This window comes from Typopeltis vanoorti, chromosome 11 (genome assembly GCF_054136105.1).
Source record: "Typopeltis vanoorti isolate ZY-2024b chromosome 11, IOZ_Tvanoo_1.0, whole genome shotgun sequence".
In the NCBI taxonomy this organism is placed as follows: Eukaryota; Metazoa; Arthropoda; class Arachnida; order Uropygi; family Thelyphonidae; genus Typopeltis; species Typopeltis vanoorti.
This window is the reverse complement of record NC_143559.1, coordinates 65751355-65774210: the sequence shown is the minus strand read 5'-3', so window position 1 is coordinate 65774210 and position 22856 is coordinate 65751355. Positions and strand designations below refer to the sequence as shown.

General features: G+C 35.7%; 1 protein-coding gene across 2 annotated transcripts in view; it reads right to left on the bottom strand.

The window, feature by feature from the left end:
• Positions 1-294: 294 nt before the first annotated feature.
• The window catches only part of LOC150101680 (uncharacterized), a 276464-nt gene continuing 253902 nt past the window's right edge, over positions 295-22856 (bottom strand). For both annotated transcript variants that reach the window (XM_090400506.1, XM_090400507.1), the window contains exon 12: positions 295-1634. In XM_090400506.1, coding sequence (XP_090256632.1) covers positions 1426-1634 — 209 coding nt within the window. In that variant the 3' untranslated portion in view covers positions 295-1425. The remainder of the gene's footprint in view (positions 1635-22856) is intronic.

Here is a 22856-nt window from a genome sequence, read left to right as displayed (position 1 = left end):
TTAATATACACTATGAATCAATTCTGAAGACAAACAGCAAAACAAAACAGAACAACAACAACAACAAATTATAGGTGATAAATTATTATCAAGTGAAAGTCTAGCAATGGAATGAAGGATATAATATGAAATAGTGGCTTCTAACAAGTATACTTTATCTTTGTACAGAATACCAAAAACAAATATTGCCCATATTGCTTTGGTTAAGATGCATAAATTTCGAAATTTAAAAGCAAAGAACACACATTCTTAAAATGACTTAAACAATCATAAAGTTTGCACAAATAACACACATAAGCTTCTTCAGTTTATTTCTTAATAGTACTATTTTTACATTTCCAAAATAAAATGTCCACGAGCTATAAAATTGGTTCATTTAGTTAAAAAAAAACTTGTTTTACAATGTTTCGTTTAACCTCTTTTTTTATTTATTTTAGGTATGGCATATTCCTCCTCTTAAATATATTAAATTCTTCCATGGAAAAATACCTTTTTGTTATTAAAACAATTTACAAAGATAATTTTTATTATATTGTCTTTGATAAAATTTTCAGAAAAAGTTTCATTAACAAATTAAATAAAAATGAGAAACAGAAGGAAACAAATGTCGCTTTAAATATAAAATATGACTGAGTCACAAAAGCACCCATTCATTAATTCCTTCTTTAACAATGATGTTACTTTTTAAAGTATAGCAAGTGCATATAAATTTAGTAGTAGTCGTAGTAGCAGCTCAACTCCTACTTGAAATAATTTTTTATACAGAGCAAATATAAAAATAATTCAGTACATGACAAGTAAAATATACACATAAAATATTTTGCAATTAGCATGCAAAATATATATAAAAAAAAAAAATTAAAACAAACTAACCTATCTCTGATTGCTGAGACAAGCCATGCCATAACTTTAATTCAAAAGCCATAAGTAAACATAGTAATGTTTATTCATCATTTCCATTTTAATGCTTCTGTGATGATAAAATGGCTTCTCATTGCTATAGAAACCTTGCGATTTTCTTTCTTTCTTTTTTTTTTGTTCAGAAAAGTAAACAACAACATTCTGTTACATTTCCCAATAGCCTCTGCATATCAGAATATGCAAAGCAAGAATTCAGTAAACTTGATCATAAACTTAACTTCATATACAGCAAATAAACTACCTATCTCCAATAAAAAGCTAATTCCATGTTAAACTACCCAATAGGTGGGATGGTAGATTTCTTGTAATACTTAATGCACACCTTTGATAACGGAGGTAAAGAGTGACAATAAGCATTCCCATCTTCATGCACACAGGGGAATGAATCGCAGAACCTCAAAATATTCTTGGACACACCACATTGTTGCAGAGTTGCTTTTAGTGGCATACTACACTGCTGCAGAAACTGGGTGTTGAATGATAATAGTTCTGTAGCACTTTGACTCAAACTTGTTTCTGCATTTTTTTGTTTTTAACAAACCCCTTGGCTTCTTTGACCAGACTTTTCACATCCTCACCACCACTGTCTCCTTCTGGGTCCCAGTCAGAGGCTGATTCTGCCGGCTGGTATTCATCTGACTCATCATTAACCAAGCTATCATTTAAGGTACAACTGATCGGCTCATCCTCATCTCCAGTTTGTGCTTTTTTACCTAAAGAGCAGAAGAGAGAAAAATTTTCTTTATAAATAGCTAAAATAAAATAATGACATAAAATAATTCTTAACAGGACAATAATTCACTTATTATTCTACAATGGACCAAGACATATCAAAATAGTGTTGATTTTATGGTGCATAATAACATCTTACCTTATTCTATTAGATGAATGACTTTGTCACATCATGATTATCTGTTTAATGTTGCAATTGTCAATGGTTATGCACTATGAGAACATAAGGTTGACCATGTTAAAGATACATTTTATGAACAGTTGCAAAGGATATGGTTTTTGTACTTGAACATAGGTGGCTTTAATGCTAAAACAGGAAAAGAAAACTAGATATGTCCATATAGTCTTCATAACTTTAGTAATAACGATGGGATTAGCGCTATTAACTTTGCATCCTCCAGAGGATGGCAAAGCAATCTTAGTTCTTTCTGAATGAAACAGTAAGCAACAAAGAGACCATGTACTGACAAACAACAGACCCAGAGGCATGTATAAGAAACATCCATATATATATATATATACATAAAAGTTGATGTGAATACTGACCATTACCTGATAATAGCACATTTCAATCTAAGATTTTCTGTCAAATGAAGAAATTTTAATAGAAATACTAATCAATATAACACTAAAAGGCGTGAGGATATAAACATACAAAGTAGAGCAAGAGATACAATATTCACTTCTTCCTATAACCGAGAGAAACAGAGAAAATAGACGGACAGATTAAAATTATTATTTCGCATCGATTCACAAACAGAAAGAAAAACAGATGATTATATAAAGCATGCACAAAGAGGCTATAAAGAATTTAATAAGATGAGTTTAAAAATGCTAGAAGAGAAAAGACTGCCAGAGCAAAAATTTAATGAAGAAAGTGAAAATACAATTAACTCAAAGAGTTCAAATTCATGGAGATGCTTAAAAGAGGATATAAACCAAAAACTCAAGCTGACTATTGACCAAGGAGATTTAATTTTCATGTCTCCCCCCCCCCCCCACAAACACAAAAGGTTATAAACCTATACTACATCAGCGCAGTGGATAGTACTGATTAGCACTGTAGTAACGTTGCAAAATTCAAACAGTATTTTGAGAGACAGTTAAACAGATCACAATCAACATGACACTAACTTCATCACTAAGGTATAATATTTGGAAATGGTTTCTCAGTTATTGTGAAATAATGAAGAATTCAAAACTGAGAAACCATTTCTAATTGAAGCCAAGAATGCTATTAAAACCTTAAAAAATAAAAAGAAAGCAGGTGAATACGATTGCTGAAGAACATCTAATTAGATGAACCCTTAACAACTGAGAATTGTGAACTCATAAAGCTAATATGACAAAAAGAAGAAATTCAGTGGAATACAGTCCTTGACTTATATGCATTATAGTCATCCCATTAACACATTCACTGAATACTATCTCACTCCTTCAATCTGTGAACCAGGGCATTATTGTTGTCTTCAAGGCATATTATTTAACCCCCCCCCCCAGGCTACTGCTGTTACTGATGGTGAGAAAATCCCTGACTTTTGGAAGGAATATAATATCTTGTACTCTACTTAAGAATGTAGATGCAGCATGGAGTGAAGTGACAGAAGTGTATGAATGGTTTGGAAAAAGCAGAAAATATCTTACAAGAGATGAGTGAAAATATGTTGCTAGCTGAGGATTTGAAGTTGGAGGGCAAATTTTTTAAGAAACCCACTTCTGCTAACACTTCATCCCTGAAGATAAGCCTGGACCTTCCACAAGTTATGCATCTTGTGAAGTCTCCTAAGAATACTTTGTTGCAATTCCTGAATATTTAAAGAAATGTTGTTAATGAACGAGCCTCTCTGTCCCCTCCAATGAATCATCTAATTAATAAAGATTATAAGAAAATAGACCTATCTGTTTTATCATTTATTCATGTTAACCTGTTGACACATCCTTATTCATAGAGTGATTTCTGACTTACAACTTTTTCACTTCACAATGGCATCATCAGAATGGAACTCCATTGCAAGTCAAGGAGCAACTATATTATGCCTATTCTTAAAAAAGGAGACCCATGATTGCCTATCTCCCTCTCGGAAACTTGCTAGATATTCAAATATCTAGCAAGTTTCTACACCGATCAGGAAAATAATTATTGTATATGGTTCAAAACATCAGAGATTATCAGATCTTACATCAGTTATCAGTTCAAAACATCAGAGATTAGTGTGGATTTTGTAAAGGAAAACTAACGAGTAATCATATTTTCACAGTTTGACATCACACTCAGAAACATCAGAATTTGATCAAGAATTGCATCCAGTATTTCAGGACAATATTTTTGACTTATAAACAGGCATTAATAGTACTTAAGTGCTATAGGTGTACTATTCCATGGGATGCAATGAGTTTTGAATATCACAGAAGAATATAAATATGTTGCAACTATGTTACACAAATCCTCTGCAACGTTTTTTTTCTTTTATTACAGGAACACTCACCACTATCAAATTTCTGATATGTATTATCCTCAAGGGACATACAGGATATACTATGATTGCACTACATGAAAAAGTTACATCACTAACTTTTCTATGAACATTTTCCTCTAAATTAGTATGTAATCTGGAAAGATTGAAAAAGTATCATATACAAGGGTGGTCTGAAAAGTTCTTGGCCTAACAATGAAAAAATAAATTTACATTTTCAAAATTATTTTTATTTTTCAACATAATCTCCCTTAAGACTAATACATTTATTCCAGTGATGCTCCAGCGCCATTATCCAGTTCCTGTAGTGGTTCTCAGTAAGATCTGCAAAATACCCTTCTACAGCTTTAATCACCTCTTGATTCTAAGAAAACTGCTGACCAGCGAGGAAGAGTTTTAGTTTTGGAAAGAGATAGAAGTCAGAGGGAGCCAAATCTGGGAAATAGGGTGGATGTTCCAACAATTCATAGTACAAATCCCTTAATTTTCCCATTGCCAAAACACCTTCATGGGCAGGTACATTGTCCTGATGAAAGATGATTTTTTTCTTCTGCAAACCGGGTCTTTTCTCATGAATTTTTTTGTCTAGTCTGGTTAAAAGATCAGAATAATATTCCCCGGTTATTGTTTTAGCCTTTTCAAGATAATTAATAAACAAAACTTTAGCATCCCAAAACACTGATGCCATGACTTTTCCTGCTGATGGAACCGACTTTGTTGTCTTTGGCACTGAACGACCGGCTTCTGTCCACTGTTTTGACTGCTGTTTGGATTGTGGTGTGCAATGGTGAATCCAAATCTCACCCCATAGTAATAAATTGATGCACAAAATCAGTTTTATTCTTGTTTAAATGCTTCAAGCACTGTTCAGAGATTTTCATGAGAGTGTTTTTGATCTGCTGTGAGCAAGTGCGGCACTCATCTTGACCAAAGCTTTTTCATTTGCAATTCTTCATGCAAAACATATCTTACACATTCTTTTGAAATGCCTATAGTCTCAGCAATTTCATGCACTTTGACTCGCCAGTTATCCAATACCATATCGTGCACTTGATCCATGATTTCTGGTGTTATTACATTTTTTGGATGTCCTTCACGTGGATCATCTTCAAGGCTGGTACGGCCACGTTTAAACTCGGCAGCCCGTTTCTTAATTGTTGAAAATGAAGGAGAAGAGTGCCCATAAAGTTTTATGAACTTCGAATGAATTTCTTTTGGTGTTAAACCTTCTTTTACAAAGAATTTTATAAAAGCACGATATTGAATTTTATCCATTTCAAGGGATACAGACAACACTTTTGCTCCAGACAGCTGTATAAAACTGACTTGTAATTTTACATGGATGTTTATGACAGATGTACCAACTTAGAAAAAAAAAAACTTGCCAAAAGTGTTGCCATCTATGGTCGAGACCGAGAATTTTTCAGACCATCTTCACATTTATTTTGGTTTTCCATGCACTTTTAACTGCACCAATCTGCTTAGTTCTTGATCTTCTTCTGGTTCTTTTTCAAGGCACTAAAAACTATTCTTCTAACCTTTCCACACTCATTCTATTATGTCTTTTAACAATTCAACATTTCTGCCTGAGTGTATATGGCTTGGTTAGAAATGTAAAAATTTCATTCCTCTCTCATGTAAAATGCTGGCAATCCACTAGAATATGACAAATAGTAAGACATGTATTGCAATCTTCACACATGGGAGGGTCATTGGCCGTCAGAAAATAAGACTATAAGATGACTAACCTATGTAGAGCCTAGCAAGAACAACTTCCTCTCTTTTCTTTCTATGTTGACTAGAATGCCAATGCTTAATATCATATAATTTGTTATCAATGCTTCCTGCCCTGAAGACTGCCACTGAGCAATTAGTTTTGATCTTATAAACTGTCTGTAGTCTGTATATGGTACTGTTGAACAGTACGTGGAGAAAGGACGAGCTGATCTAGCAGCTGCAGTCTCATTTCCCTTAATTCCAATGTGTCTGGGAATCCAGCACAACTGAACATCAAAATAAAGGATTTTCATTTTGTACAACAGGTGTAACACCTCATACAGCACTTGATGTGGATTATACATAGGAGAGGAGATAGAATGTAAAGAGCTCAAGGAGTCTGTATAAATTATATGCACTTTTGGTAGCAGTTTTCTTTTATATGCACAAGTGCAAGCTGAATGGCATGCAACTCTACTGTATAATTACTGCAATCAGGTGGGATCTGGCTGGAGATAGTAATGTCAGGAAACACAGCAGCACAGCCAACACAGGTATCAGTTCTTGAGCCATCAGTATAGATGGGGAAAAAATCAGAGTGGGCTGCTCTGTGTGCATTAAACAATTGCAGCTAGACAGATGGAGTATGAGGCTTCTGTAGCTGACAAAGTTAAAGGTTGCAGGATAGAGTGCAAAACCTGCCAAGGAGGGATGTTGTTATGTTTGGTGCAGGCAATGCTGTCAACATTCATGCCAACAGCTTGCATAGGGCATAATTAAGAGACAACTGTTTCCATCTAAGTGATAGAGCTGGTTCATTTGCTTCAATATAAAGACTTTGAGTGGATGATGTGCAAAAGGCACCAACAGCTATCTGTATACCCTGATGATTGATGGGATCCAACCATCGCAGGTTATTCTATCTTGCAGCACTACAGACTTGAGACACATAATCCAACTTTGATGCATAAGTGCACGATAAAGATGAAGCAATGACAATCGATTGGCACCTCACTTGGCAGAGGACCGAGTGCGAAGGAGATTCAATTCTCTCTTGCACTTTTCTGTCAAAGATGAGTGTCAAGAACTTGGCTTCCATAGCTACTGGAATAACAGTTCGTCTCATTCTTAATTCAGGATCTTGGTGAAGAATGCGTTTTCAACAGAAGAGTACACAGACTCTTTTCTGTTGAAAACCCGAACCCCATTACAAAGAGCCCCACAGAGAAACATTATCAATTGCTTGCTGAAGTTGTCTTTCAATTATCCTCATGTTATTACAGTAACATGAGGATAATTGAATTGGACAGTAAATTGTAAAGTCATCGACAATTTCAGCAAGCAATTGATAATGTTTCTCTGTGGGGCTCTTTGTAATGGGGTTCAAGTTTTCAACAGAAAAGAGTCTGTGTACCCTTTTCAACAGAGTATTGCAAAAGTTAATGCTCATACCATTATTATCAGCATAATAATGGTATTTATGCTGATAAATAATACCATGCTGAATTAAGACGAACTGTTATTCCAGTAGCTACAGAAGCTAAGTTCTCGACACTCATCTTTGACAGAAAAGTGAGAGAGAATTGAATCTCCTTATGATGGAGTTAATTTTTATAGCAAGAAAAGTGTCACAATTAAGACAGAGCCTCAGAGAATACCCTGTTCTTGGTGATATGGTCGAGATAGCATACTTCCCACTCTGACTTGGAAAGTTCACCTGGACAGAAGTTTTTAATAAATACAGGAAGGTGTCCTTTGAGACCAAGGTTATAGAGGTCTTTTAATATGCCATATCTCCAGACTCTGTCATAAACTTTTTCCATGTCAAAGGAAACTGAAACCAGATGTTCTTGCTTCAGAAATGCATCTTTTATGCAAGTTTTTAAATGAACAAATGGTCTAAAATTGAACAATGTCTATGAAAGCCATATTGTGTAATGGAGAGAAAATTGTTATTTTCTAAATACCAGAGAAGTCTGGCAATAACCATTTCTTCTAATATTGTACAAAGACAAAGGTCAGAGCAATAGGTCAATAATTATATGCTTCTGTTGGATCCTTTCCTGGGATAGCAATGTCAACTGACTTATACCAAGAATCCAGAAACTCTTCCTCTGCAAGTATTCTATTGTATATTAAAAGAAGGAGATCAACAGAAGATGATGGTAGATGTTTTATCATTTCTCAATAGATGTCATTAGGCCCTACTGCACTAGGGTGAGACAATAAAAGAGCTCTTTTTTACTCATTCCTTAACAAATGGCTGATTATATAACACAAGCCCATTGGTAGAAAAATTTAGCCCTTGTTTCTCTTGCTGCTCTATCAGTATTAAAAATTCAGGAGGATATGAAGCTGTTGCTGAGATTCTGGCCAAATTTTCTCCAAAGTGTCTGCAACAACACTCTCATTATGATCTAAGGCAGAAAAACGGTGCATTCCATATCTACCTTTCATTTTACAGATTTTATCCCATACAATTTTTGAACTGGTCAGTTGATTAATTGATGAGATAAATTGGATTCTTGACTGTATTTGACCCTGACGTTGCACATAACATGCCTCGGGACAAGCATTCTTAAAACCTATTAAGTTTGATGTGGTGTAGTATCTATGAAATATAGCCCATGCTCTGTGTTGATCTTTTTTGACTGTCTGGCATTCTGGGTTCCACCGAGGCATTCGATATTGTGGAAATCAAGATAGCATTCTTGGGATGGAGTCTTCTGCTGCCTGGTCATTGCACTCTGTTATATACTTTACTGCTTCATTGACAGGTGTTTGAATGATGGTATCAGCATTAAATTTTGCAAGATGAGAAAAAGTGTTCCAGTCAGCCTGGTCCATTTTCCAAATAGGCATCCATGTAGGTAAACATGGTTCCTGTGAAGACGTTGTGCAAAGAACAGGAAAGTAATTGCTTCCATATATGTCTCCCACGTGAGCAGTGGAAGAATGGAAGGGAGAGCAGATTGTAAGAAAGTATCGAGTCTATTATTCAAAGGGAGAGGTCATTACTGTCAAGGATTTTTTCAATGATTTGACCTCATCTACTTCTGCTGGTGCTACCCCACACACAGTATTGTAACCATTAAGGTCATCAGAAGTATGGGTTCAGGCAGTTGCAAAATAACTCGGCACTCGATGGTAAATAAATTGAAAATACTGTAATAAGAAATCCCATGGATAGGCAAATCGCTACTGCTTCCAGAGCAGTATTAAGTTGGACCATAATGGAAAGGAGTATGACTGCCAACTAGGATAGCTATTTCTCCATGGACAGGACCATCCCCAGTTCTGTCCTTGCATACAAGTGAAATTCCTTAAGGTAGGGCAGTGATTCTCAACCTATGGGGCATGCCCACTTTGGGGGCATGAAGAAAGTGGAAATAAAAGAAAAAACTGAAAAAACTATTTTATTGAAACAAAAGCATTTAATGAAACTATTTATTGACACAAAAACATACAATACACTTTGAAAATAAAATAATAAAATGTATAAACTCTACTGTATTGAATAAACTAGTTATGCTTACGGGAACATATCAATATTGCAAAATATACCGAGCAACTAATTAAAACTAAACAATAACAATGAATCTAAAAATTAATGGCTTCCTTGGGCCTGTGTTGTGGAGCAAAGCTTTTCATATGATGGTGATACATTGAAAATTGACACTCTTAGTTCTCTTTCTATATTTAACTGAGATCTATATTTGTTTTTAAGGTAGCCATTGCAGAAAACCCAATTTCACAAAGATAAGTTGTTGTAAATAGCAAAAGTGCACGAAAAGCTCTCGACTTTAGTGCAGAAAATTCATCATTAACACCGGCCTAAAATTCAAACAGTGATTTAGATGCAAATTGTCTTTTGATTTTGCTGCTTGATGTAAGTCTATAAATTGTTCCTCTTCTTCAATTGAGAAACCTTCAGGGGTAATTTGAAATGAGTTTCTAACCCACTTGTACATTGTCATTATTTTATCATTGGCTATAAAATGGTTTATAAAATTCTTCAACATTGTTAAATGATTTTCAATAGTTGCAAATAAAACTCTGATGTGTAGCTCTTCTGCCATGTAAGTTTTGGTAAATTCATCCACATTTGCAAACATTTCTAATTTTTGTTGCTTTACTTTTTTGTTCCATAACTCTAGTTTTTTTACAAAAAGCATTAACTTTGTCAGTCATCTCCTAAGATATGTATGTATTTTCCTTGGAGTTGCAGGTTTAACATATTTAGTTTCTCAATCTGTCCACCAAGTAGCTCAATTTCATCACAAATAAGTGTTTTCTAAACTTCTCTGCTTCTTCGTGATTTTCCTCTTCCAAGAAGATTGCTATTTCGTCTCTTAACTTGTAAACATTTTCCCTGTGATAACCACCTTGTCTTGCAGTAAAATAATAATACTGAATGTTCTGCTCCAGCCATGTCTTGGCAAAGTTCAGAAAAGAGTCTTAATTTTAAGGGTCTCATTTTTATATAATTCACCACTATTATAACTGTTGTTACCACAATGTTTAGACCAGGACTCATTTCCCATGCAGCAAGAGCTAATCATGCAATGTGATCAAATGCATTGTGGGGAGTTTTCCCCTCACAAGGGCTTGTTAACTTTTAAACCTTCCAGACATAAATCGAGCACCATCAGTGCAAATCCCAACACAATTTTTCTAATGTATGCTTGTCTTGCATATAAAATTGTCCAATATTTTGAACAATTCAGGTGATGTAGCTCTTCTTTTTATTGGTTTACAAAAGAATAACTTGTCAACTGCTGATAATCCATCACAAAATTGAACATAAGCAATTAAATGACAATCCTTGTTGCTATCTGTTGCCTTGTCAAGCTAAATTGAGAATAACTGGTCATAAAGCTTTGACAAACGTTTGTTGCTGAATCTCTTCACATATATCACCAATTTGCCAAGCAACAGTATCATTTGATAAAGGTATGAACTGTAGTTGTTTAGTAAAACTTTCTCCAAGCATAGTGTCCACAATATCAATCGCAGCTGGAAGAATTAGGTCTTCTCTGATAGTGTGGGGCTTTTTGCACTCAGCTATTTTATATGCAACTTTGTAAGAAGCTAATCAAGTTTTTTTCATTTCAGACAAAGCTTTTTTAATGCTAGATTTTTGCTTTTCAAAACATTTTAGTTTGGCAGCAAAGACCTCTCGAGGTTTGTTAACATACTCTTTATGAAGTGTTTCCAAATATCTTTTAAGTTTATTCAGTTTCATGCTATCAGCCAGCAAAATTTTTGAAAAAATAACACACAGTGGTCTTTCTCTATCATTTACTTCAGTCTTGGTAAAACCGAAATCTAAATATTCTGCTGCATACGTTCTTGATTTTACTTTTGGAGTGATAGCTCAATTTCGTCACAAATAAGTGGTCTCTAAACTTCTCTGCTTCTTCTTCTTCATTTTCCTCTTCCAAGAAGATTGCCATTTCGTCTCTTAATTTGTAAACACATTATAAACATTTTCCCTGTGATAACCACCTTGTCTTGCAGTAAAATAATAATACTGAATGTTCTATGAACCTGAATTTGTTGATGTCGATGCTCCAAAGTCACCAGATGCCCACTTATGTCCAATTAAAAAAAAATGTATCCATTTTTCTACACCAGAAAAGATTGTTTTTAAACAGTGTATCACAGTCATTGTGAATAGGAGTAAAATAATGCCAACCATCGACTGTTCACTGTTGCAGTGTTACTGCCGTCTTGCCATTTGAAGCCTTATTTATACTTGCAAAAACATTTCCAGAACATTCGAAACTTCCCATGATGAAATTGCGAATGTTTCTGAAAGGTCAATATGATTCAACAGCCTCTGCAGTGATGACAGATCTATACGATTTTCGAAAGATTTGACGAAGTATTTAAATTTGTATGAATATTCAAATTTTTTAATTAATTCCTAGTTCGTTTTTTTTTTTTTTTTGCTAACTTTTATAGGTTTTGTCAGTGTCTCAACATAATGATGCACAAGAAGCAATGATGGCTAAGAGGAAGGCAAAGCAGAAGTGGGACGAGTCAAGAGTGGAAGAGGATAGAGAGGAATACAGAGAGAAAAAGCGAGAAGCCAAGAGAGTTGTTGCACAGGTGAAGGCCATGGCATGTCAAGACTTTTATGATCAATTAGAAACAAAGGAAGGACAGAGAAAGATTTATCGATTGGCAATCATTTTGCCAATCGATAAATAGATAAGATAAATTGCCAATCGATAAGTAGAAATAAGGCTTCAAAGGACATTGTACATGTGAGGCAGATCAAAGACACTGAAGGAAGGAATATTATGGAGGGATGTGAACATAAGAAACAGGTGGAGAATATACTTTGAGGGACTTTTGAATGAGGAAAATGTGAGGACTCATACAGACGATGGGCAGCCTTCTGAGGGAATGGTGCAGAACATCAGTAGAGTGGAAGTGAAGGAGGCCATGAAGAGGATGAAGAATCGGTGTGCCCAGAGCCTCCCATGCCTTCCAGTGGAGGAGGCATGGAAGGCTCTGGGAGAAGAGGGAATTGACCTGCTGTGGGACCTGTCCGTGAAAGTTTGCCAATAGGAAAATATACCGGAGGAATGGAGGAAAAGTATTCTTGTTCCCATCTACAAGGGTAAAGGGGATGCACAAGACTGTAAGAATGAAAATGAAAGAATGAACACAATGAAAATCCTAGAAAGGGTTCTTGATGGAAGAGTGAGGAAGGAGGTGGAGATTGCAAAGGAGCAATGTCGCTTCATGCCTGGTCGATAGGCCACAGATGCTATCTTTGGGGTACGACAGATAATGGAAAAGTTTCGAAAGAAACAACGGAAGCTACATCTGGTATTTATTGATCTGGAGAAAGTGTATGATAGAGTGCCAAGGCAAGAAGTCTGGAGGTGTCTGAGGGAGAAGAAGGTACCAGAGAAATATGTCAGGTTGGTGCAGGAGATGTACAGAAATGTGAAGACCAGTGTTCGAACCTGCCTGGGAGTGACAGAAAGTTTTCCAGTGACAGTTGGCTTGCATCAAGGATCTGCATTAAGTCCGTTCCTGTTTAATATTGTGATGGAGGTGGTGACGGAGGAAGTGAGAGAAGATGCGCCTTGGACTATGTCGTATGCAGATGACATCGTCCTGTGTGCAGAATCAAGAGAAGAAGTGGCAGCCAAACTGGAAAGTTGGAGGAAAGTACTGGAAGAGAGAGGTATGAGACTGAGCAGAAGTAAGACCGAGTATATGTGTTGCAAAGTGGATGGCAGCCAAGAGACAGATCTGGAGCTGGAAGGAAATGTCATCAGGAAGGTCAGTGACTTTAGATACTTAGGTTCAACAATGAAAGAGGATGGTGAGGCTGAGAAGGAAGTGGGATGCAGAATACAAGCAGGATGGAGGAACTGGAGAGAGATGGCTGGAGTGCGATGTGATAAGAGGGTGCCGATCAATCTAAAGGGCAAAATTTATAGAACAGTAGTGAGACCAACTTTGACGTATGCTTTGGAAACTGTGGCCCTGAGGAAAAATAACATCAGTAGGAATGGAGTTAGCGGAGATGAGAATGCTTAGGGTGGATGTGCGGTGTGATCAGAAAGGATCATCTGAGAAATGACTATGTAAGGGGAACGGTGAAAGTTACGAACTTAGGAGCAAAGATACAGGAGGAAAGGTTGAGATGGTTCGGTCATGTGATGAGGAGGGAGGAAAAGTATGTGGGAAGAAAGGTCATGCAGATGGATGTGTAGGGGAAGAGGAAGCGCGGATGGCCAAAGAAGAGATGGAGGGAGATGGTGGAGGAGGACTTGAGGATGAAGAACTTGGATGTGGCTACAGCCCAAGACAGGAAGTTGTGGAGGAGACTCACCACAAACAGCGACCCTACTTAAGTGGGAAAAGCTGCAGAAGAAGAAGAAGTCAGTGTCTCAACAGAAGAATTGCAAGCAGGGGGGGGTTAACAAAAACTAATATTAAAAAATGGGGCACACATGAAAGAAGGTTGAGAAACACGGAGGTAAGGTCTTCATTGTATCTTAAGTATGTTTCCTGTAAACAAAACAGAAAGGTTTTGTTTCTGCAACAAAATCTCGATATTATCGATATTCTCGCCAAACTCATGACATTATAAAAATTTTCCTATCATTTGGCTTTATAGATTTGTCTGTTTTTTCGGAGGTTGAGTGCTTACCTTCGTTAGGTTTATATTTATCAATTGTTTTTGGGAAGCATGGATGGCCAGTGTCTATCTCTTCCTCTGGTAAAATATTCAATACATCTGATGTATTAGGGTCAGTTGGCAAATTTAATTTACTTTCAGTGGATACTGAAGTGTCCATTTTTCTGTGGGGATGTTTGGTGGTTATGGTTATCTTTAAGTGATATCTTTGGAATAATTTTTTTGACAAGTGGGTTCTCATCGAATGGAACCATTTTTGGAGTCGTCTCTGGAGTAGGACTATAGGTATTGTGATTGCTCAATAGAGAAACACTTATGATCATAAAGTTCAGGTATGGTGAAATAGACAAGAGTTTGAGTGTTGACATTTTCGTAATTGTTACCTTCTCAGCATATGAGGATCTCAGAGCAGGTATGGTAGTGACTAGCTTTCTTTTTGCAGCCTGATATGCTTTGTTTTAATTTTTTGTATTTTGAACATCTAATGAGATGAATAAGAAACTGGCTGACTTACAGAAGTAGCATTCAGTACATCACTTACTGTAAATAGGAAGTGGAGTACTAGAGGGCATGCTTGTTGAAGGTTTCTTCACTTGGTTATACTATAAATTAAAGATGCCAAGAAATTATATTCTTGGTTTCATCTTTCATCCAACAAACAAAATTTGCTCATGAAGTAACCTCACAACTAGCTACTTGTATACAGAGGCTAATGACGTCACATCAATTGCCTTAGTATCCCATAATGCAAGGCACATATCCTTATGGACATGTATAATGCTATGCATTATGGGAGGGGCCATTACCCAGACCAGTTTCAACCTTTATTGACGTATGTTTAAGTGACCCTAAAGGATCAACTACTAAACTCATTATTCCTCTGACTTGAATCATTCCAGGACAGGAAACTCAGCAGTGGTTCCATCCAGTAACAAGCAAAAACCTGACACTGAGTAGAACCTCTATGTTCCTCAGGAAGTAAGCAATCCCCATGACAAGCATTAATAAATGTCATCAGTGAGAGCAAGATGCAGAAGAGATATCAAAGTTGAAGTAATGCAGATGTCGTATATTTCCCATATACAAATAGAGAAAAGGTGTCTACTAAAATACTCTGGATTAGAGATAGATGTTGAAAGATTTTTAATTGATTATACTATACATTAAAGATGCCAATAAATTATATACTCATGATTATTAATTAATTATTATTTTTATATATTATTACATAATAATAGATGATATTATATACTTGGATGAATGATGAAAAAAAGGAATATAATTTCTTGGTATCTTTCATTTAATTTATAGAGGATATGGTGTCATGATCCTTACTGTTTAATATAACTGGTGTGGGTTCAAATATTATTATTATTGTCATCAATTTCTGACATATGTCTTCAGAGGCTTTACAGAATATTATGATAGTACCACATCATTTTCAACTTCCTATCAAAAACTTTCCTCCAAATTAATCTGTTATCTGTCAAAAATCCTACATTATCAGATCTCATATTTTTGTCTTCTGAGGCACTTCTTACGGTATTAATCCACTTAGATCTTGGTCTTCCTCTAAGTCTTTTTCCTGCTATCCTGACAAAGAACCCTTGTTTTGCTAATCTTTCCTCTCCAATTCTGTTTAAGTGATCATTGTACCTTAGATTAGCTGTGCCAGCCCATCACTGATATACTCATTTTAAATATGATACTGCCATTGATACCATCTGTTCGCTCCCCTAATTTTTTTCGGAACTCTCATATCTATGGTCTCCTTTCTTTGATCAAGTGTTTTATTTTTAACACAGCACTGAGATTTATATGTTAAAACTGATTTGACTGTATATAGCTAGCTCAGTGTTTCTGCTAATTTCTCACTCATTCATTATAAATTTATTCAGTTGATTTCCTATCTTACCAGCTTTGCTAATTCTGTTATCTATTTTCATATGTAATTTAGTAATGATGACAAATTAAATAGTCATCATTATTAAAAATTGTCCTAAATAGCCAAAACGTTTTCAATGTTTCTGCCCATTTCATTGTTAATAAATAAAGTAAATATTTTTATTGCTGCTTTTCATACCAAATTTATTACAGCAGTTATTCAGTTTAGTCAAGGAATCATGTAGACTTGTATTAGATTTATTTAGGAGTATAACATCATCCAGATAAAGCAAAGAGCTTAGATTAGCATTTTCATATTATATTTAATACCACTTTCCTTCATAATGTGATTCATATACATGATCAATCTGCCAGCCTGGTTGGCCGAGTGGATAGCGTATCCACTCTCCAGCCAAAAGGCTGCGGATTCGAATCCCGCCATGGGTATGGATGTTTGTGGAAATACCAGTGGTGGTCGGCGATAGATGGCGTTGGTGTAGTTGCTGTCAGTTGGTGATTGAATGGTGGAGTCGGAGTTGTAGAGCAGGTGCCCTCTCTCGATGAGTCCGTGGACTTCCTGGAAGTGCTAAATAATAATGATAACAAATAACAGTGAAGATAATGTGTGCCCTTGTCTCAAACTTGATTTAACCTCTCTACCAGCCATGGTGGATGAAATAGTGAGACCAAATTGCACTTCTTATCCATGTTATTCAATAGGTGTTACAGAATCGTATCCAGATTTTGCTGGACATCTATAGATGTCTTGCCGGTTGGAGTCACTGGTCCGACTCCAATATTGTCATATCTTATATTTCTGTCTTCTAGAACAGCGCTTCCCAAACTGTGGTCAGCGGCCCCCTTGGGGGCCGTAGGTTTTGTTGAGAGGGGGGGTTGTGAAATAATGAAAACAAATTAAAAATCTTTTAAGACTAAGTAGATTTTTTTTATCTTAAAAGAAACATATTTAATTTTTATTATTTCTTTTTATTTTTTATATTTTAATGGGAAAAAAATCACAAATTGTTGCGGGTTCACAAATTTTGCTTCCTGTGTATTTTGGCGCTTAATGAATATTAGTAAATATATGCTAATTCATATAAGTTTCATTTCAAAGTAGAAATCTAAGAATTGCAGTTTCAAATATTTCATCCTGATATTGACTTTTTGTGTAGCAGTACTGAAACACATCCATCATATTAAATTGTTATTAAACTTCTTTTATGTTTTTAATTCTTCCTTTATTACTAATAACTTACGTTTCATGTGCTTGTACTGCAAATATACAATAACAATATACATATCTATCTATATAAAAATATGAGATAATGTGCCATGTCAAATGTGTATGTAAGATGCTAAAAATATAATATTTGCATTTGATTTTTGCAGTATTCGCTGTGTATGTTTTGTATTTAATATAAATACAATAAATATTCTAATAATATATGTCTATATTATGATTTTTTTTCGAGGGGAGCCTTGAAATAATTTAATTTTTCCAAAGGGGGCCCTGACATCCAGAAGTTTGGGAAGCACTGTTCTAGAACAATTATGACTGAATCAATCCAGTCATAATCTTGGTTTCTTTCTAATATCTTGGTATGAAACCCCTGTTGTGCTAATCTTTCCTCTCCCATTCTGTTTAAATAATGACACTATCTTAAATTAGCCCTGTTCAGATTCTTTGTTAGCAAAAGAAAATATCAAGTTCCTTCTTAATATCTTCATGTTTAATATGATTCTCCATTGATGTCATTTGTGCACACCATTCTCCTAATTTTTCTTGAATTCTTATACCTATGATCCCTACTTTTGGTCAAATGTAATAACGCAACTTGCACACACATATAATATATATATATATACTGCAAGTAAGTAAGTAAGTAAGTGTGTGTGTGTGTGTGTGTGTGTGTGTGTGTGTGTAGCCCTCGGTTTACACTGATTCAATTCACACCAGTTGCCTGCGTGTGGTTGACTGCAGACCACTAGCAGGCACTCTAGTGTTTGAGTGTTTACCGAGCTACTACAACGTATATGTATCAAACCTAGTTTTAATGTTGAATCTACCTAATTGTTCTATTTAATTTTTTTTACGTACATATGTATTTAAATTGATTACATACCATGTCTGGTAATAGAAGTGCAGAAAAATTAGCAGAACTTGGTGTAAAGAAGACACGGAAATCAATGACACTCAAAAAGAAGATGGAGGGTGATTCAAAGAATGGAAGATGGGCAGACACGTGCTAATGTCTGTAGAAGTATGAACTTGCCTCCATCGACTGCAACTACAATTATGAAAAATGCAGATAGAATAAAACAGTCTGTGCAACAATCTACAGCAGCACTAAATGCAAAACATGTATGTTATAGCAGGGGTAAACTTCATGAAAAAATGGAAAAATTATTATCATTATGGGTGGATGACTTGAATCAGAAAAACACTCCTCTGATGCAGGCTGTTATAACTGAGAAAGCAAAAACAATTTTTGAGGATCTTAAAAGGACAGATGGAGGCAAAGAAACATTTTTAGGAAGCAAAGGTTGGTTCATGAGATTTAAGTCTCGAAGTAAGTGCCACAGTGTCAAATTATGTGGTGAGGTGGCAAGTGCAGATGTTGCGGCAGCAGCTGCTTTTCCTAAAGAATTTCAAGACCGTGTAGAACAAGGAAGTTATCCTCCTGATCTCATTTTTAATGTTGATGAGACTGGGCTCTACTAGAAAAAAATTGCCATCATGCACCTTCATTTCCTGTGAAGAACGTTCTGCTCCAGGTTTTAAAGCTGCAAAAGATGAAACTTATGCTTTTGTTGGGTGCAAATGTCTCCGGAACTTTGAAGCTTAAACCAATGTTGGTGTACCATTCACAGACACCACGCGCCTTCAAGGGTCTAAAAGCCATGTTGCCATTCTATTGGAAATGGAACAAGAAAGCTTGGGTTACACAAAACGTTTTTATAGATTGGTACACAAATTATTTTTGTCCTACTGTGCTTTGCTTCTGTAAAGAAAATGATTTGCCAGCTAAGGCATTGCTTCTCTTGGATGATGCCCCTGGACATCCTCAAAACCTTGCTGAAGTAAGAACACCATTGGATATCAAGGTTGTTTATATGCCCTCAAACATTGCTTTTGCAACCGATGGAACAGGGGATTATATCAATCTTCAAAGCCTATTACTTCTGTATAACATTTATGGAAATGGTAAGAGTCTTGGACACTTCAGGAAAAACTATTAAAGACTATTGGCGGTCATTCGATATTTTGAAGGGCATTAACAACATCGAGGCAGCTTGGAATGACGTGTCAGAAATGTTTAAAAGGAGCTTAACGAAAACTTCTTCCAGCATTTATGCACGACTTCGAGGAATTAGAGCAAGAGGAGAACGTTATTGAAGATGTTACCAAGCTTGCACGAGAGGTGGGATTGTACGATATTACAGCTGAAGATGTGACAGAAGTCTTAGGGTCATGATAAACCGCTTTCCAATGAAGACTTAAAAGAATTAGCCAAACAATTAAGTCAACATCCAAAGGAGGAGAAAGAAAACGAAGAAGGTCCTCTGAGAGATATGAAAACAGCCGATTTACAGCGTATCCTTGCAAGCATAGAGACACTGACTGATGAACTCAGCAAAATGGACCACGATTGGGAACAGAGTGTGAACGTAAAAAGGAGTGTAATTGCATCTATTCGACCTTACACTGAACTCCTTAAAGAAAGAAAAAGGAAATCTAGGCAGTTAACACTGGATACTTTTTTAACAAAAAATGCAGGTGATCCGAAACCAGGAACTTCAACATAGAAATACGTAATATCTTTTCGAAGTTTCATATTTTTGTATTTTCATATTTTGTATAATTGTTTTATTTTTATTATTAATAATTTTATTTTAACAAATATATATGTATGTATTATCAAAGCTTTAAATATAATAATGTTACACATACTTCATACCTCCCATTAAAATTGGGTTCGTTTTATGCCGATTCAGTTTACGCCCGTCGCTTTTTCAGGAACCGAACTGAGTCATAAACCAAGGGCTGCCTGTATTTTAAATCATAATTTTACTGACTAGGAACACCGAGATAAGGTAAGATAAAAACTTTAATTAAAACACAACTAGTTTCGTGAGAATGCCGACTTCTTCAGGTGTACAAATTATCACAAACTGGAAAAATAGTAAGATAAAAACATGGACTTCTCATATTAACAAGTTAGGAATAGCAACAGTTAAATTTGAACTGGCATCTGCGTGGCAGGTTCTAGCGTGAGGCATTAGTAAGTGGGAACTATCTCGAGTGCGCCAGAACTATTTCTTTTGATTCTAAGATGAGTCTTTCTAGTTCGTCAGCGTATTTATGGATATTAGTAGTAAGATTCCAGTCTATCTGGTGTTGAGGCTCTTCTAAATTAGAGTTGGCAGAAAAAAGGACATGACTAGAGAGGCACTTGCATGGGTTCTGTTGTAAGAGATATCACGTTGATGCTCTTCGAGACGTAGTGAGACCGACTTATTGGTTTGTCCATAATATGGTTTTCTGCAACTGCAGATGATTTTATAAACTCCTGGGAACTGAAGTTGGCTATGTTTTGGGTTATGCTTGACTCAGGAAAGAATGCAGTTTTGGTAGGATAGTGAAGAAAGTTCTAATGTTAAATTTCTTCATAATTTTCATAATTTTGGCGATAGAGAACTTACGTATGGCAATTGAATGTGTGCAATAGGATTGGAGTTATCTTCTTGCCGAGTTGGCATATGTGGGTCTAGACGGTTTGTAATGTTTTGAGGTTGGTATCCGTTCTTTAGGAAGGTGCTTTGAAGGTTCAAAAGGGGGTTCCACCCCCGGTGCCAAATCCCCCGAGTTCCAGACTGGTAGGCCAGTTCTCCTTGAATTCTGATGACTTGAATTTTGAAGACTCAAAAAAAGGGGGTTTCATCCCCTGGTGCCAACCCCCCCCCGAGTTCCGGACTAGTAGGCCGGTTCTCCTCGAATTCCGATCACTCGACACTCAGGGGTGGCCCCTGAGTAGATATATCTACCCTATATATATAAAATGATAAGCCTTTTTATGTCATGATTTTTGAAACATTTTGAAACTCAGAGGCTACGCTGAGTGTCGAGTCTTTAGAATTCAAGAACCAGCCTACCAGGCTGGAACTCAGGGAGTTCAGCAGCGTAGGTGGATACCCCCACCCTTTTGAGTCTTTGGGGCGAGCGGAATCCCCCCTTTCGAGTCTGCAAAATTTGAGTCATCAGAATTCAAGGAGAACCAGCCAGTCCGGAACTCAGGGGGTTGGGCGCCGTATGCGCCAATGGGGCATAGCCCCCCCCCCACTAGTACACACACACACACACACACACACACACACTGCTAGTTTAATGTTTTGGCTAAATTCTCTCTTATTCCATATAACTTTATTCGACTGGTGCCCTACCATACCAGCTTTACTTATTCTATTGTCTATTTCCATATTTAATTTATCTTCATTAAAAATTGTGCCTAAATAGCTGAAATATTTTACTTGTTCTATAGATTTTTCCAGTGAGAATGCAGTTCAAGTTTTCCAGATTTCTGACTATTTTCAGAGTTTTGGTATTATTATTGATTATTTTCATACCAAATTTATTAAATTTGTTAATCAGTTTAATTAAAGAGACTTGCACTGGATTTGTTTAGGAGTATAATATCATCTGATTAAATCAAAGAGATAATTTTGATATCTCTGATTCTGATATTAGGCTTAATGCTACTTTCTTTCATAATTTGATCCATATATAATATATATATATATGTGATGAATAAGAGTGGAGGTAGCGTACACCTGATTTTATATCAAACCATCTTTCTATACTTTCTTCAGTTCTAACTGAACCAGCTTGTTCTTTTCTAAATTTTTCTTTCACGAATTTTCTTAACCTCTTCTCAAGCATGCTTGAATAAATTTTACGAAACACCTGATAGGGAAATTCCACTGCAATTCTATCATTCAGCTATATCCCCCCAACCCCCCCTTTTTGTATATGGAAACCCTGAAAGCAATACTCCAATAATCCAGAATTAGAGACTTGGCCTCCTGACTTATGCAGTAAAGCTAATGTGAAACTTTCATACTTGAGCATTTCTGAATATTTTTGAATATTTGAGCATTTCTGAAGAAATATCAACCACTTCAGTTGCCTTTTCCCATTTTAGGTTTGTAATGGCCTTTTCTACCTGAAGGATTGATGCATTCTTCTTGAATATTTCCTACCAAAGTTCTATTACTATTTATCTCATTTAATAATCATTCAAAGTAATTACTCAAGACATCAAGAATAACTTTATCTCTAGTTTTTATATTGCCTTTATCATCAATGCTTCCTTTTATAGTACTTAATCTTCCTTCATTTCAAACTTTCTTCAATAGTTTCTAGAATAATTTGCCACCTTCATGACACAATAGGTTCATAACCTTATATGGGTGGGATACACATTAAGACATCTCAAAGCTAGAATTTTTAACATATCCTGATTTTCATGCAATTATAAACTACAACAAGGGGAAAAAACTTAAGATCTAGATGGAATTATTCGTCCTTCTACAACTGTGTTGCTACCTTAAGTTTAACAAGCATTAAAGTATGATAGTGTTTACAATATATCTTTGTTTGTAAGTGCCTATAGGGAAATAAGTTTAATTTCATAATTTCAAGTTGTTAATTTACAGACATGTTCATGTGCACTTCATATGAAAAATTAAAATAAACCATTCAAACGTAAAACAACTTTGTTCTTTATGTTGCTTTTATATGATTTTATAAACAAAATTGTTTCTTCAATTTTGTGATTAGTTCTAACAGCATTTAATTCTTTAATAGTGCATTCTCATAATTTTAGCAGGACAGTATACTCCACTCTTCTTCGCTTGAGTGCACAAACCTTCCAAACCTCACGATCTATAATGCCTTA